The 17,392-nt window shown below is 39.8% G+C and overlaps 1 protein-coding gene across 2 annotated transcripts; it reads left to right on the top strand.

The window, feature by feature from the left end:
* Nucleotides 1-234: 234 nt before the first annotated feature.
* On the top strand, nt 235-5,875 carry isl1a (ISL LIM homeobox 1a). 2 transcript variants are annotated; one of them, XM_057362287.1, is made up of 6 exons: nt 235-487; nt 1,014-1,203; nt 1,921-2,180; nt 3,521-3,804; nt 4,039-4,206; nt 4,366-5,875. In XM_057362287.1, exons 1-6 carry the CDS (start codon nt 460-462, stop codon nt 4,480-4,482), a joined length of 1,047 nt encoding a protein of 348 aa, XP_057218270.1. In that variant the 5' UTR covers nt 235-459; the 3' UTR covers nt 4,483-5,875. The 2 variants fall into 2 exon arrangements, with proteins under 2 accessions (XP_057218270.1, XP_057218262.1); XM_057362279.1 differs by having other exon boundaries at nt 3,518-3,804.
* The last annotated feature ends 11,517 nt before the right edge of the window (nt 5,876-17,392 follow it).

Here is a 17,392-nt window from a genome sequence, read left to right as displayed (position 1 = left end):
TCCGATATTTACCTGTAGCCTACATGCTTAGGATGTAGTCTTTTATTTCAATTGCTCAAATATTTTTTTTAAATGTGTGAATGAGTAAAGTAAAGTAAATGCAACACAACTCATCGGCCTAGGCTCCGAACAGCTGGTCGTCTTTCCATAACCAATCAGCTTCTCAAAAAAGTGACGTATGAGTGTCCTACGTCAGACCAATAGAGAGAGAGAGGAGCTGAAGCCGACGGAGTTTGAGAGAGGGAGAGAGATAAGGACAAGAGTGGCCCATCAATACAGTGACCAAGCACGGGAGCGCAACACACACCCCTAACTCTAATCGCAAGCATCTCGATTCCGGGAAGTCCTGCAACACCTCGAACCCTCGTCCACTTTCCCACCTTCACTGATCAAAACACGGACACTAAGGGCCTTCTCTCCGTTTTTAAAGTGGACCTAACACCGCCTTACTTTCTTGACATGGGAGACATGGGGGATCCACCAAAAAGTAAGTTAAGCTGCAATGTCTATATGTGTGTCTTACTGCTAAATTAGTTGGCTTGGTTGAACAATGTCTGTGTGCGAACACTGTTTGAATTTAATATTTCGTTTCGGGATTTTTAAAGTAAAAAGTTTTAACCGATCAAAATTATCGTATGCGTAAACCGGTGTTATGGGGGCTAAGACCACTCCTCCTCACGATAAATCACTACAGAAAGAGCCTATAACGATTTCATAATCTATATACAAATAACATAGTCATGTTTCCTTTATAATTTGATTATTGAACTATTATTATTATTAGTTATTATCACGAAAGTATCTGACAAATTCCGCCAAACATGTCAAACTTTAGCAACATCCCTTTTTCCCTTTTTAAGGTTACAGTGTCTTAAATGTTATACGTGTTGCTGCAGTATGAGGCTGACAGATTAAAGGGTATTACATGGTAGGCTACATAGACTAGTGTTAAATTTCTATTTAACAGTTAAAAAGTGTTAACCTAAATTCTGTGCTTTCTCTTTCGCTCTCAGAAAAGCGTCTAATCTCACTGTGTGTCGGCTGTGGGAATCAAATTCATGACCAGTATATTTTGCGGGTGTCCCCGGACCTGGAGTGGCATGCGGCGTGTTTGAAATGTGCAGAATGTAATCAGTATCTAGACGAGTCCTGTACGTGTTTTGTCCGAGATGGAAAAACTTACTGTAAACGGGACTACATAAGGTAATGCAGATCAAACTAGGTCATGTTTTAGTTTTCGAGTGTATTGATCTGAATGACAGTAACCTCTCATTATTCATTCGTGCTATGCTGTCATTCTTTTTTTTACTAGACAGCACCTATATGCTAATCTCTTTTCTTAAATGAGTCAGCAGTACAATTACACCACACTTTTTGGGGAGCTTTATTCGTGTATAGGCCATTGTAACGTACAATACGAAATTGAATTGCACTATTCAAATAGTGTATTGACAACCCCGAATATAACATTGTTTTATGCGACCGTTTTATGTGAGAAATAAACATCACTGTTTAAAACATGTCCACAGATTATGATGATGATAATAATAATAATAATTAGCCTATTATTATTATTATGATTATCATTTTATTATTGTTTATGTCATTATAATTATTATTATGTTGTTTTTTGTTGTTGTATAATATTAACACTGTAGGCCCAGTAATAATAACAAAGTAAACAAAGTTCTAAACAAAATTTTAAGTGACTGTATTGTGGGTTGTCTATTATAAATCCGTTTTAAACTTGGGGATTTGTGTTTTTTATCGCAGTTATGAACATTTTATTTCTGTTACCAATACTATAATCATTACAAAATATGTAATTATATCGAGTGTCCGTTATCATTTTTGTTAGCTATTGTATTTATTATATTATAAAATGTGACACATTATAATACTATTTTTTTTCATTTACAGGTTATACGGCATTAAATGTGCTAAGTGCAACATCGGTTTCAGCAAGAATGACTTTGTGATGAGAGCACGCTCGAAGGTTTATCATATTGAGTGTTTTAGATGTGTGGCGTGTAGTCGGCAGCTCATCCCAGGAGATGAATTCGCTCTGCGGGAAGATGGACTCTTCTGCAGGGCCGACCACGACGTAGTGGAGCGGGCAACAATGGGTGCTGGTGACCCATTAAGCCCATTACATCCGGCGAGACCTTTACAAATGGCAGGTATGAGAAGCATTCTCCTACAAGTTACAAAGCGCTGTTTGCTCAAGACTTGAACATTATCTGTCTTTGAGTATTTATAATACGAACAAATGAGTCAATGCCACCAACCTACTGTTATAGCCCACTGTTGTTGTGATATTTAGACTTGGATGATTAACACCCTTAAATAATAATGTTAACCGCAAGTTTAGTTTGACCGTATTACTCTTTTTATTCCTCTTGTTTGACTATTATTAAATTCAGCTATTCATGCATGGAATGGATAGTCTCTCCCGCTTAAGGCAACCACGCTACTATGTCAGCTTGTTGATTGAAATAAGCACGATATTCATTTGTATGTAAATGCAATAAAAAAGACATCTTAAAATGTAATATTGTTAGACAAATATGTAATGTGTTTTGTGATTGAGGTTTAAGTATTTTCCAGATTCCTTAAGCACAAGTGAAAGCATTAAACGGATATGTCAGCGTTATATTCATGCGCATGCTTTGGATACTCCACATTTTAAAAACCACATTTTGAAAAGTTTTGAGTGGTCAACTTAAAAAAACGTGTAGTGAATATAGTGAATTCAACTGAAATCGTCGTTTATTACATCAATTCTGTATTTTGTGGCATGCAGGATTTTTCATGACAAACTCTATGGAATATGTAACCAACACAAAATGTGTTGTTAATTAATGTAGACTTATTAATAACAAGCTGTTTCAAAATAATTGCATGACAGTACACCGAACGAACCTGATTATTTAAAATTTAGAGGTATTCACAGATTGGTTTAATTAAGCGCCGTAAACCTATCTGCGTGACGCACCGGGTCACACTCACCCTCCAAATTTACTGCATCAAGCTGGAACATAATGACTAGAAAGTATTGCTCCAGTGGCTGCATGTTAAGTTTATTAAATTATTAATTACATATGGGGATGAACAGATTTTACGAAATGTATAAAGGACACATTTTGAGCGATTTTCTCTTAACCTCGGGCAAATAAGAAGCATAGTAAATACTTGTATATGAAGAGATATATAAAACCCTTGCGTTAAAAAATATTTCAGTCCAAACACAAACATTACGTTTTACCATTGTATTTATTTTTATGTAAATTATAATTATTATAATATTTATGATTAGGCTATAATTATTATTATTATCGTCATCATCGCTCCATATAAGATACATCAACTGAATCTGGGCCTTAGCACAGTAGCCCTGAGTTATCCATATACATTTAATCGATTATCATAGCCTAGAATCTAAGTCGTAACACTTCCAGTTGTAACAGAAGCTTCTTGTATTTGACAATTATTTTTTTCTATTTCGTTTATCACGCAGCAGAGCCCATTTCGGCACGTCAGCCTGCGCTCCGACCGCATGTGCACAAGCAACCCGAGAAAACAACCCGCGTCCGGACAGTACTTAACGAAAAACAACTCCATACATTGAGGACTTGTTACAATGCCAACCCTCGACCCGATGCCCTTATGAAAGAGCAACTCGTTGAAATGACGGGTCTCAGCCCGAGAGTCATCAGGGTTTGGTTTCAAAACAAGCGCTGCAAGGACAAAAAGAGGAGTATACTAATGAAACAACTTCAGCAGCAGCAACCCAACGACAAAACGGTAAGGCTGGCGTTTCTTTGGTCAATGAAACAAAAACAATTTGCTAAATATTTAGGCAACTTCCTTCTAACAAACCAACGTTAGACTTTACGCGCTTACGCATAGACATACACAACTCTCTGCAGTTATATTTAGTGTGCATTTGGCATTTTCGTTTGATTAAAAACAAAGTTTATATTTATATGGAATTCATTTCCGTTTATTGACAACCAATAAATTCGTGGCCGTCTACAGAACATCCAGGGGATGACAGGAACTCCAATGGTGGCAACCAGTCCAGAGAGACACGACGGTGGTTTGCAGGCAAACCAAGTGGAGGTGCAGAGTTACCAACCGCCTTGGAAAGTCCTGAGTGACTTCGCACTGCAGAGTGACATCGACCAGCCTGCTTTCCAGCAACTGGTGAGTGCGCAAAACTGTGCGTAACGATAGGTTACAACCACCACAATGCCAACAGCATCAACACAACAACTAATACTATAATTAAAAATAATAAGAATGTTACTACTAATAATAATAATAACAACAATAATAATGACAACACATTTTTGCGTGTTTTAGGTTAATTTTTCTGAAGGAGGTCCTGGCTCAAACTCGACAGGAAGCGAGGTCGCCTCGATGTCCTCGCAACTGCCAGATACACCAAACAGTATGGTAGCGAGTCCTATAGAGGCCTAGGCGAACGGATTATCTCCTGCACCAGAAATTTAGCAAAGAATGCGTCGGGGAACCAATCTCAGAGAGGGGGTCGATCGTGAAGTTTCTTCCATCCCTGTTTCATATAGGGCCACGCCTGAATAAAACCCATCCTCCAACTGCACGAGGCCTCTATATCGAAACATCCCTTGGTTGTATTTATACACTGTGATGACAATCGTGGGATTTAAACACACTCAGCTGTACCGAGAAAGTCCAACGAGTGTCGCGAAAAGACCTTTCAGAAGTACATTATCGTTGATGAGAAGTTGCAAACTTCAGCGAAAGTGGACACAGACGGTGCACGCATTCACATGACCATTGCAGTGCTCCGCGGCCGAATGGACCTTGTTGGCTACACTTTTGCCAAATACCCCTTCATATCTTTTCCCACTTTTTATGACAAATCAATGGACCTCTACGGATTTAAGACGCAAACGAACGTAGTCTAATATACATTCATATACCTACTTTTGTGCGCAACGTGAGTAGCCTATAAAGAACCCATGGCTGTTTATTCTGTTTCTATTAAATAGATCGAAATGGACTATAGTTCACAAATAAGACGTTTTAAAGAGGTTATGGCCGCCGAGGTCTACTGCGATTAGAGAGTTTTGTAATATGGTCTCTTTTCAAGTCCAAGTACTAAAGCATTGCAACAAGGTATACCTCTCTTTTGCCACAAGCTGTGTGGGAATTTCATGTGTTCGTGTCCGTCCAAGAACGTTTTCTTTCCCAAAGATGTGTATAGGTTTAAGTTAATATGACTGATTAGCTCTGGAGGCTTCTTTTTGTTCCTGTACCACAAAATATTTTATTATTTATTGTCGAGACATGCCACTTTTGTGTACTTTTACTTGCTGAAGTAAAAAAGAGGAAAAGAATATTGTCGACTCCGGATGAATGATGTCGACGAACAACGTCATATGTAGAGTTATCTTTAGGAAAATTTGATCAATAAAATCTGACGTGTACTGTAACTAAACAGCGGGACACGAGGTTTTAAAAAAATGAATCATTGATAACCTACACTTTTTTCACATCACACTTTTGTGTAGCTATTATTGTATCACCATTAAAGGTAAGACAAGAGAAAAACAATCACAACTTGATCCAATAACATGGGTAAGCACAATACATTAACTTTTCATACAACAAAATATCAATATAAACTTTAATCTTAGTTTATTGTGTATTTCAGTACTGAGTGTAACAATTGATCATCATAGCTGGCCTACAGAATTAGGGAATAACCATGTTATTATTATACAGAATAAACTGAGCACTCTAAAGTGCAAGCAGTTGTGATATAACATTACACTAAACAAAAACTCCCAACTTTCAGGGAATCATATCAGGGTTGTCATAAATAGTAGTTACACCAATGGTGCAATGACCTTGCCAATGCCAGACACTTTACAATTTCACTGTGCCTGCATGCTTCTTTTAAGAAAACAATTGCAGCCAATTGAGATTATTTAGACATTACTGTCTTACATTACTGTGCATATTGTAAAGTAAAAATAATCTAAGGTAATGGTAAAACAAGTGGGTTTGCTACAGTGCCGTACTCTTCTTTTAAAATCTGAGGTTTTAAAACAAAAAAGGCAAAGACTACAGAAACATCACATTAGGAAGTATGCAAAATTTGTCAATTTACCTAGGATGTACAGTACTAGTTTACTAATGTCAATATACATACTGTATATTTATTTCTTAATACAAAAACCTGTTCTGTTGAACAATTAAAAAATGTTTTTTACAATAGTGGCTGATAGTGGCACGATTCAAATCCATGTACACTACAGTAAAATTAGATTGAATTTTCTGGTACAACAAATCATTTGAATCACAGCTGTATCTTTTAAAACCAGAAAAATCGCTTTCCCATTCAATAGCTTAATTGTTTAATTTATTTGCTGTCACAAAACCGTAAAAATACCATATAACAAAATCATATACATAGCTTTTTAAAAACACAAGGCTTAAAGGCTGTTTAGTAAACGTTTCAAATAGATGTTTTATGATTATTTACTAAATTCTTCCATGTTACTGTTTGTTATGAATGAAAGAACAGCATGTCTTTTACAGCAGAACTCCTATAACAACAAGGCTCATTCAGTTGGACTTGTGGCTTAATGCAAACACATTGAGATTACATAGAAATCACACGTTAGTGAGTCAGAAGTAATCTCATTGAAGAACAACCCATGCAGGAAATACAAAAAATCCTGGAAATGGTTTAGCAACAAATGATTGGGAAATTGGTGATGCTTTTCTGTTTAGGTGATTTGTTGTGCCTCTTATGAAGTGACACCAAATTTCTTTGTTGTAGGAGTTCTCTGTTTAAAATGTCAGCTTTATTCTCTGGTCCTCTACTGGTAGAAGAGGGCCGTTGGGTAGCACAAAGCTTCCTGATAGAATAGTTCCCAAAGCTGGTCGAGTCTCCCGGACTGCATTCAGTTTGCTGACTTACTGGAACAAAAGCAGCACTGTACCTGGAGGAGGCTCCATCGAACAATCACAGTCTCCTGGATGAGACCCGATTGCATTGTGAACCGGGCAAGCAATCCCTCCCTGAGGTCCAAAGCCTGACCACAGAGTCACAACACCAGGGAGGCTGGTGAGCTCAGCCTACAACTGTTCAGCGGTGGCAACCAATGCCAGATGGTTTACGGAACTTTACTGTAGATCTGTATTTTAGGAAGAATATTAACATTTACTGAAAAAATTGGAAAGACGTACATTAGCTGTTATAGAACATTTTAAAATAATTTAATGTATGAAATCTCTTATCAGTGTTTGACCAAGGAGCATGTCCTTATTGGCAATAGTTATTTAAACATGAGTAAAACACCAGAATAGATGGAAAATGTAATGCATTTTTCTTTCTGTACATATCGGATAGTAGACACTGTGTACGGTATAAATAAATATTCTTAAATTCCTCAAAGGTTATATGCGCTATAGGATTGCATTCGACAGCAACCAAGTTTCTGTTCCAGGTCTTGGAGGAACAAGATGTGTCAGGAACATGGGCTCTTCTGGAGGCTTTCAGCCTCTGTCAGCAGATCTAGAGAGAGAGGCGCTGGCTAAGCCTGAGCCTCTTTGGAATGTGTCGATGAAGAGGACACTCCAAGTGTTACTTGTCAGCATAGCACGTGTGAAAAAAGAATGCTAAGAGCTATGTTGTACTGTGAGCTGAGCTTTAAAGATCCACAGGGAATCACGCTCAGGGCTGAAAAAAGCACACTCCAACTTTTCGTCTCCACAAATGCTCGGGTCTCTTCACAACAGCCCCCTGGGCAGATCTTTCATTCATTTGCAGAATTCACCAAAACATCCTCATTGGGAATATGATGGCGCAAAGTAACACTGACATATGGAGTTGGACTTGAGGGTGAGAAATTTGGTTTGTCTTCTACAAGAAGCTCAAAGTTTGTCGGAGCTCATCGAGTTTTATTATAACCAAAATCTAGTAGCAAGTCAGATGGCATACTATATGGAAACTAAAATCTCATAACCTAATAAAAAATTAGGGAAAGCGTAAACAAGCAACTTCTCTGCTTTTCACCTTCCTAAATATGAAGCCTGCACAGCAAAGACACGTTCAGTTTGTAACACTGATCAGCAGAGGGGTTTTATATTTAATGTGAACAAAAAGCATTAATGTTTACAGGTCTAAAAATAAGTTACACAGTAATGTAAAAGTCAGTTGATTTTGTCATTATATTATCATCATTTTATTATTACATCCACAGTACTGCCCAAGACATGTCAAACTTGAGGCAGGATTATGGCACACAACAGTTTAGGAAGCTGGTTTGTACTGGAGACACAACAAAATACAGTAGACAAAATACAGTAGAGTGTTCATAGATGTAGGCAGATATTTATTATACTGTATATTGTTTATTGATTGAAACAAGTATTAATTGTTTTGAAGTATATGGACTACTATTTTAAGTCATAACATATTTGAGAAGGCTATATAAGAAAGACATTTCTGTGGAGCGTAATTTTAAATGCAATGCAAGTTTATTTCAAGTGAAGTTCCAAATTTTACAGTTAGTACAAAACAGGCTTATATACTTTTACAACAAACTAACAAATTTTGTTTTTGGATTGTCAGGATGATTTTGCAGTGACAATAATATTTTTGAATGGTGTTGGTATTGTGCATGGCAAACATTTTTCTGAGTCTTGTTTTGATTACATACTGCTGTCTCAATAATTATAAACTGTTTTTCGAGTAATTATACAATTGTGTCTAAGAAATTAGAATTATTTTTAAAAATCAAACATGTAAAAGCAAAAGCACTGGTAACTCCAATATATTTTCAAACAACATGAATCAATAATACATTTCACCAATTAATTTCATATTAACCTATGTATAATTGTTATTGTTTTATGTATAATTTTATATCACGCAATTTCCACATTAGTTTAGTGCAGAGGATCTTATCCGTAACGAGATCCCTGCTATAACCTTATATAAATTCACATGTAATTCTTGTCATGGCAACTCAAGGGCTCATTGAGGTGTGTGACTGGTTAGCTTACGACATGTATTAAACAGCCCACAAGCCTCACTATGATACTATCTTGGAAACCAAGGCAACACAAATCCTCTCCGGGCATCAACTAAAACAGCAAATAGCTGTAAAAAAACACCTGACTCACTTCTGCGTCAACTATCGGACTAAATGACTGCTATATGTTTTGTTAGGTTTTATAACCACAAAAGCGTGATATTACAAAGCCATTTTCAAATAAAAGATAAATCCCTGTTGATTTTAAATTTTAGAACTTTTCTTTTAGTTGCTTAGGTTAAGGACATGCAATGGTAGTTTGTTATTTTAAATGGTAGACATGCTTAAAAATGTTTTACCTAACGTCCCCTTTAAAAACCCCATTTAAAATAACAACCATCATAATGCAATAGATTTATTTTCACCACTTCAAAAAACAAACAAAAAAAGAATTATCAATGATCCTCCAGACAGCATGAACATTCCTCAAAAATCTCTTTACTTCATTTCTACTTTTTGTTAAGATGAAAAACCCCACTTGAATATATAAAAGCAAATAACTTCTCATTTCTCATAATAGTTAAACGCCAATAAATCTCATGATTAGAAGCAGTTTTGATGAGAAATCATGATAAGCAGCCTAGGAGATGTGGAAGGCCTGAACAGGTGGCAGGGCAAAGCCCTTCAGATCCAGAGAAAGATCACCGATAAAGCCCACAATGACAAGAGTCACGTTGCTCCGGTGTCAGTCTCTTTAACTGGAGACAAAACACTACGCTTCCATAGAAATCCAATGGGATGGCTTTTAAAAAAAATCACATGAGTAATTGGAGGACTATAAGTCGACTATATAACGTCTGTTTTAAAAGCGGTGGAAAGACCCAATTCTACTTGGACCTGCTTGGCTGATATCCAGGAGAGATAGCACTTATAAAAAATGTATAAAGAGTACACCTTAATCATTTGTTCATGGAAGCAGTCGACTGGGACAGCCATGCACTAATGCTTTGAGACTCAATAGTCTCCCGTTTTTCCCTCACAGCCAATTTGAGTCAGATTATTATGCTTATAAAGATCAGGAGGCCCCAAGAGGAAGAAAAGGTCTCTCAATAGAAGACAGGGGCCTCACAGGTGAGGATGTCGGAAAACACACAATCAGTCTTATCTCCTCATGTACTGTCCAATAGCTTCTGTTCTATAGATTCCGTCAATTGCGATCCTGTTTCAACCGCTTGAGAATTATCAGAATATGATTCAGGACAGGCATTGTCTTGTGTAGGTGCGTACTGTGTGACCGCATTGAGGGTGCCGTTTTATAACTGAAATAATGGTGTCTTCTAACCTTGCAGTCTTTTCAGCGAGAGCATAATTTATATACAGACGCGATGTATATTTAATGACTCACTTCCTTTACAAAAGCAGCATTGTTGTCTTTCTTTTAAGTCCACTAATTAAAATACTTAATATAAAATTTGATGGCTTTTGCTGTCATAAACATGGGAACAATAAACAACGATGCATCATTTCTCCTGTCCTTCTCACAGAAGACAACCGGACATAAAGCTCAAATCCTGTAAATAATGTAATGTTTCACTTTCATCACAGCTTCATATTATGATTAAACAAATACAATCATTTTAGATAGCATAATCACCCACGATTTCTTATAAATCTTATACATATATGTGATTTTGTGGACAAACTGTACATGTCCAATACTGTTATAAGAATAAGAGAAGTGGGAGGCTGAGAAGACTTTTGAGATCAGATGTGAGAGGCTTGACCCAGCCCATAATTTATCTTCAGGAGAAATATTTCTATGAGGCCGTTCAGGTTGTAAGAGTGCAAGGGGTTTTACAAACCAGCATTATGTTGGAGATTGCAGGCACAACATCCAACCTAACATGGCCGACTATTTCCTCAATTAACCCCATTGACTGTTCATCTTGAATTTAATGCCCACACTCCGTGTAGGAAGACCAAAAATATTGGGCTACACAGAGACATTCAATGAAGGATAATTGTCCGATGATACAGATAATTTGACTCAATAACAGAATACAACCCCTCATCTTCCTGGATGGATCCATATAAATCATAAATAATCATCCCATCAATATTTTTGTTAGGCAACAGAGACAAGGTTCAATCCCAGATGATGTGACTGTTTTAAGATAGATAAACAGAGTCATGACTGTTTACCAATGACAATGCTTTCGAAGTGACTTGATAGCCTGCTGGTGCACACGACCATAATGAAGCGTCGACCTTAACACAAGCTCACGGTGGGGGGTTAATTCAGACAGAAACTCAAACCTTTGCAGGTAAAACTATTCTGAGACACCCGTAATTCATATGTGTCCAGGAAATGTGAGCAATTTAGAGCTACGCATTCAACACGTTTCGATAGAAAGATATCACAACTAATTAAGGCACTAATGACATGATGTACTACCATTGAGAGAAAAAAAATCTGCACGAAGGCCCGATTCAAGGTCCTATGTGAGAACGCAGGCATGCCATGGGTGCCTTAATATTTAACCTGTCCACCAATAAGCCACTTTGCCTTGACTCCATCACGCTGGCACTTTTACGAGTGCACATGAAAGAGATTAACGACTGCGTCGGACGGGCATCTCGCATGCAAATGATTCACCTGCACATTCCCTGCGCGACGTGTTGCCATGCTGCAAAATATGGGATGTTATTTATTTGCTTTGAAGACGCCCACACAAAGGGCAACTTAACGTTGCAAACAGCTCTACATGTGGACCATTTAGACTGAACCATAAGACACTTCCTTTTAACCTACACCCCGTCAGCTGCACACTGCCGCTGAATCACTGGACTATTGTGGAATCCCAGCTTGGGGAATTGAGCAGTTCACTTCTCTGATAGTGCATTAAGGAAGATTAAGCCCACATTTTCAAAGGCTAGTTCCTAGGGAGCAGTATATTTCCGAAATCTGACAAAAAAATGTTCAAGGAATTGGAAAGTGTGGGCTTCTACACTCTTAAAAATAAAGGCGCTTCACGATGCCATATAGAACTTGAAAATAAATGGTTAATGATTCCCCCTCTCATGCATAAGGCATGGGAAATGTCCTATTGGGCAATTCAACTGTGCTGAAATAGTGGGATTATAACACCTAGTCCTATTAAGATAATATTAAATACCTGTATAGTTTCATATTACACAAATACAAACACAACAAACAAAGCTTGCCCCGCATTCATCTTCGGTTTGTGTATGACTATCATGGCTGCTCTCATACAACACAATATGAAAACACACTTGGCCTCTTTGCTCTCCAGCGTGTATAAATCTAAAGAGCTGTGACCTTTGTCATCGCTAAACGCTGAGTTTTCGGTCACATTTGCTATCAAAACACTTTGCAAACATGCAGTAAAAAACTAAAACAAGCTTGACTGAAAGCCACTGAATAAGCACCTCGGCGATTATGCATATTAGCCAGAGACACTGATTCCTGTCCTCTTCCGTTTATGTGATGGGTGGAGGGCAGCAGGCTCTCTGATGAGCAGCAGAGACTTTCATCACTCATCCCATTTGTTCAACAGTATTTGTTGAGAAAATTCCCAAATAAATTATTTCGCATGAACTCAAAAAAGAATTCTACGCTGGAAAGCAATCATATAAGCAGATAATTTCTTTTTTCTCGTCATTCTATGGGATGCGTGCCTTTATGAGTTTATGAAATATTCTGTTGAACAAATTAAATTTCATTGTGCCATTTAGGGGTATTGACAATAATCAGGATATTAATAACTGTGATTATTACATGTGTAGTATTAAAGTAATAGTTCACCCAAAAATTTTAATTATGTTATCATTTACTCACCATCTTTACGTTTCAAACCTGTATTACTTACTTTCTTCCGAACACAAAAGAAGATATTTTGGAGAATGTCGGTAACCGGCACCCATTCACTTGCACTGGGTTTGTGTCCATACAATAGAAATAAATGGGTGCCGATGCTGTTCAGTTACCAACTTTCTTCAAAATATATTATATTGTTATAAAATATTATAAAATTATATTATATTCTGCAGAAGCAAGAAAGTCATACGGGTTTGAAATGACAAGAGGGTGAGAAAATCATGACAGAATCTTTATTTTTGGGTGAACTATCACCAGGGGCGATTCTAGGTTCCCTTTCTGTCAGTCTCTCGATGTTGTGTCGAGACAGAATGGGGTTTGATCTTGAGGGGTTTGTACTTTTAAAAGGCCAATCAACTATGTGAATGGCATGGCATGCCAGTCTCCGCCCCATACATACGGGTATAAAATGAAGATGGCGTGCCCATTCATTCACCTTTTGTTCTTCGGAACCAGCGAGGCATGTTTATTTATGCTGAGTGTCTCATCTTTGAGAAGATTTCCTGCTGGACCTACAACGCAGAGCAGCGGCATTGGTGATATGGAGACGCCAATGGACGTTAATCCACCGGTGCCATCCCCGCGGACCGCCACCACTTGGAGGGGTCGACCAAGGCTCCAAAGCGTGTAAGTTTTCTTCTGCACTAGTGTGGAAGGCTTATGCTGCTGCGGGTCAAGCCGCCTCCGCACTCCATGCCATGGCCATCCTGCAGGTCCACCAGGCCAAGGCGCTGAAACAACTTGATGAGAGAAGACACGACCCAGCCATTACGCAGGAACTTCGCAACGCCACCGACTTTGCTCTCCAGGTGACTAAGGTGCCGGCGCGCGCACTGGGTCGTATGCTGTCCACTCTGGTGGTCCAGGAGAGGCACCTCTGGCTGAACCTTGTGCAGATGCGAGACGCCGAGATGGTACGCTTTCTCGATGCGGCCATCTCGCAAGGGGGGATGTTTGGGGATACCGTCGACGACTTCTCCCAGCAGTTCTCAGTGGTGAAGAAGCAGACGGAGGCGATTAAACACATCCTGTCTCACCGCGACCCGGCCTCCTTCAGGCCGTTGAGGTTCTGGCTGGCATCTGCTCCCCAGAAGTCCCGGCCCTCCGCGACACCTTTCCCGGCTGAGGCGCCCCCTCCTCAGGCAGCCCCCCCATGTACGGAGAGTATCGATCCCCCCGTCAGCAGATGCCCAGGAAGAGATCTACGAAGCGGCCCTGACGAGGAGAGCCCAGGGAGGCCCAGGACATCGGGAACGGCTCTAGCCACTCCACCTCTGTTGAGTCAAACCGGGACGGTCCCTTCCCCGTCCCGCCTCGGGCCTTTTCAGGGCCTGGTGCCCAACTTGTCTCAAAAAGGGCTTCCTTTCTCCCTGGGTGTTTCTTACAGCAGAGTGCAGCCTCACCTCAATGTTGCATCATGCCGATCTCGCAGCCCTCAGCACTCTCCACTCGATGGTGCATCATGCAGCGAAGACCACAGGCAGGTAAGTCAGCAGAACCGACTCAGCAGAATCGAACTCTGAACAAGGCCCTTCACAGGCTCCCATTCAAAACGTTGACGCAGAAGCGCATCCTGACATCCATTCGGCATCAGGATTGGTTCATGGCTATAGACCTGAAGGACGCATACTTTCATGTCTTGATTCTCGCTCGTCCCAACCGCTCCTTCGGTTTGCCTTTGAGGGCCGAGCATACCAGTACAAGGTCCTGCCCTTCGGTCTGGCCCTGTCTCCCCATGTCTTCACCAAGGTTGCAGAGGCTGCTCTCGCTCCCCTCAAGTAGTAGGGCATGCATATTCTCAACTATCTCGACGACTGGCTCATCTTGGCGCACTGGCGAGATCTGTTGTGTACGCACAGGGACCTCATGCACAAGAGCAAGCTCTCCCCTGCGCAGAGCATCTCTTTTCTCGGTATGGAACTAGACTCTGTCACCATGACAGCGCCCCTTACCAACGAGCGCGCCCAGTCAGTGCTTCACTGCCTGAGACTCTTCAGGCGGAAACCAGCGGTCCCACTCAAACTCTTTCAGAGGCTCCTGGGGCATATGGCATCCTTGCAGCACTGGCTTCAGAGTCGGGTTCCCTGGAGAGTGTAGCACACCGGCACGAGGCGTATCTCCAACACGCCCCACTGCCGTCGCATGTTAGCCCCTTGGGCAGATGCCACCTTTCTCCGAGCTGGGGGAAACGATGGACGCATCCAGGCTGGGATACTGTGTGCAACCGGCATGCAGTGTCAAGTCGTTGGACGGGCCCCCGCCTGCAGTGGCATATCAATTGCCTGGAGTTGTTGGCTTGCTCTCAAGACGTTCCTTCCCCTCATTCAGGGCAAGTACGTGCTGCTCCGCTCAAACAGCATTGCTGCCGTGGCGTAATCAATCGCCAGGGTGGTATTCGCTCACTGCAGATGTCGCAACTCGCCCGACGCCTCCTCCTCTGTGACATTCACACCTGAGACCTTGTAACACTAAAGAATCACATGACACCGTGGAGAGAAAATGGCTAATTGGGCCCAATTTGGACATTTTCACTTAGGGGTGTACTCACTTTTGTTGCCAGCGGTTTAGACATTAATGGCTATGTGTTGAGTTATTCTGAGGGGACAGCAAATTTACACTGCTATACAAGCTGTACACTCACTACTTTACATTGTAGTAAAGTTTAATTTCTTCAGTGTTGTCAAATGAAAAGATATAATAAAATATTTACAAAAATGTGAGGGGTGTACTCACTTCTGTGAGATACTGTATATACTATTTATATAAATAATATATATTTCTCAACTGCGGTGGTAAAAAAACTGCCACCGTCACAGCCCTAGCTACGCCCACCACTTTTGCGAGGTTCTACAACCTTGTTGTCTTACACGGTATCAACAGGTAAGGTAATACGCCTGTGAAGCGCCTTCTCCCCCTTCCCAGGTAGGTCAGTATGCTATTTCAGATTCCCTACTTCCCCCCACTGGGGTGAAGCATAGGCATTCCATCCACCACTAAGCACTTCTTCTGGGTTTACCAAGGTATACCAAGCCCACTATTTCCCTCATGAGGTGAACCCCTATACAGTATATGAGCTGGTGCTCCATACGTAGTGACTCCCACCTTGGGTCGTCCTGTCTGATGTTTCCTCACTCCTCGGTTCCCATGTTGGTGACCCTGTGAACTCCCTTGGTGGACTTCCACCTCTTCTGTGCACCCCTTGGTTGGGGCCCCGCACTACTATAGTACCCACTGGTGAGACCATGTAGGTATTTCCACATATTACTTCCCTACGGCAGGATGTGGTCTCTGTAGCGCACCCCCTCAAGCCAGGGAGTAGCATTTCCCAGTGTCCCTTACGGTGCCAGGAGGCTATCTCGTCTTTAGAGTAGGAAGGCCACCAGCTAAAGCCCACCTAAAAAGGGCCTAGCGACGCTTTAACATAATTTCAAGGTAGGCAGTGGTTTTGTACCAGTTTTTACCTCAGAAGCCACAATGGTTACAAACTTTGACTCAGCTTTTAATGAATTCACTCTATAATTTTTTAATTAAATTTCAATAGCTATAATGATGATATCATTAACATGAATTCATTTGGCTATGATAACTGCATAGTGAAAATATGATATTGTGACAGTCACAGCCCCACTGCCATTTGTACATAAACAGAATAAAGACAAACAAAAACATGTAAAAATACAAATAAATAAAATAAAAATATAGTAAATATGTTTATAAGAAAAAGTCAGTATTCATTTATTTATTTGGCTCATTTTTGAAACATTAATTGCTATACAAAAGACACCGTTTTTTGTAGAAAAATCCTATTATTGCACTAGTAAAATGTAAAGTATTTTTAAAATTTGAATTTAATAAACTATTTTAAAGAAAATAAAGAAATACACAATAATAAACGTGTATGTGCCATGATAATTAATTAAAATAGATAACAAAATCAAGCAAATTGTGCTAAGGCATTGAGGGGGATTCTGTACATCATTATTGTCAGTAATTTATTCCAATTTGATACAAAATAATTGGCTTTTTTAATCTGAATCAAGCATTGAAAAGTGCTCTTTTAAATTCACTTTAGTCCACCATACATACAGTAGAACAGTATTCACAAACATACTACGTTTGGTGCAACCTAAACACCTAGGCTATTTTAATGTTTTCTGTTGTGTTCAACACAATAAAAACGAATACTTCCATCTGTCCCATCTGTTTTTTTTTCGAGTGTGTATGAACAAAATATTCATTTTTAGCTTAATTGCTCAGGCAAGAAACATTATTGAATTTTCTATCTTTTAGTTTTTCTTTTTCCATATCTTTGGTTGCTCATGCTGCAAAATGGAAGGCGCTTGTTTGTCAAAGGGGCTGAGAGCCTTGTCCATTTTGACATTCACATTCTAGCAGTAATGATCCTAAAAGCTGCAATTAAGCTGACTGTCACATCCCGGGGAGCACGCGGGCAGCAGCA

The sequence above is a fragment of the Triplophysa rosa genome, linkage group LG2 (assembly GCF_024868665.1).
Source record: "Triplophysa rosa linkage group LG2, Trosa_1v2, whole genome shotgun sequence".
NCBI classification, from domain to species: Eukaryota; Metazoa; Chordata; class Actinopteri; order Cypriniformes; family Nemacheilidae; genus Triplophysa; species Triplophysa rosa.
Note: the sequence above shows the minus strand (reverse complement) of the source record. Positions and strands in the feature narration are given on the sequence as shown.

Coding starts and splice junctions, on each gene's coding strand:
- isl1a (XM_057362279.1), top strand. CDS start 460: ATGGGAGACATGGGGGATCCACCAAAAA. Junction 488..1,013: donor CATGGGGGATCCACCAAAAA/GTAAGTTAAGCT, acceptor TTTCGCTCTCAG/AAAAGCGTCTAATCTCACTG. Junction 4,207..4,365: donor AGCCTGCTTTCCAGCAACTG/GTGAGTGCGCAA, acceptor TGCGTGTTTTAG/GTTAATTTTTCTGAAGGAGG.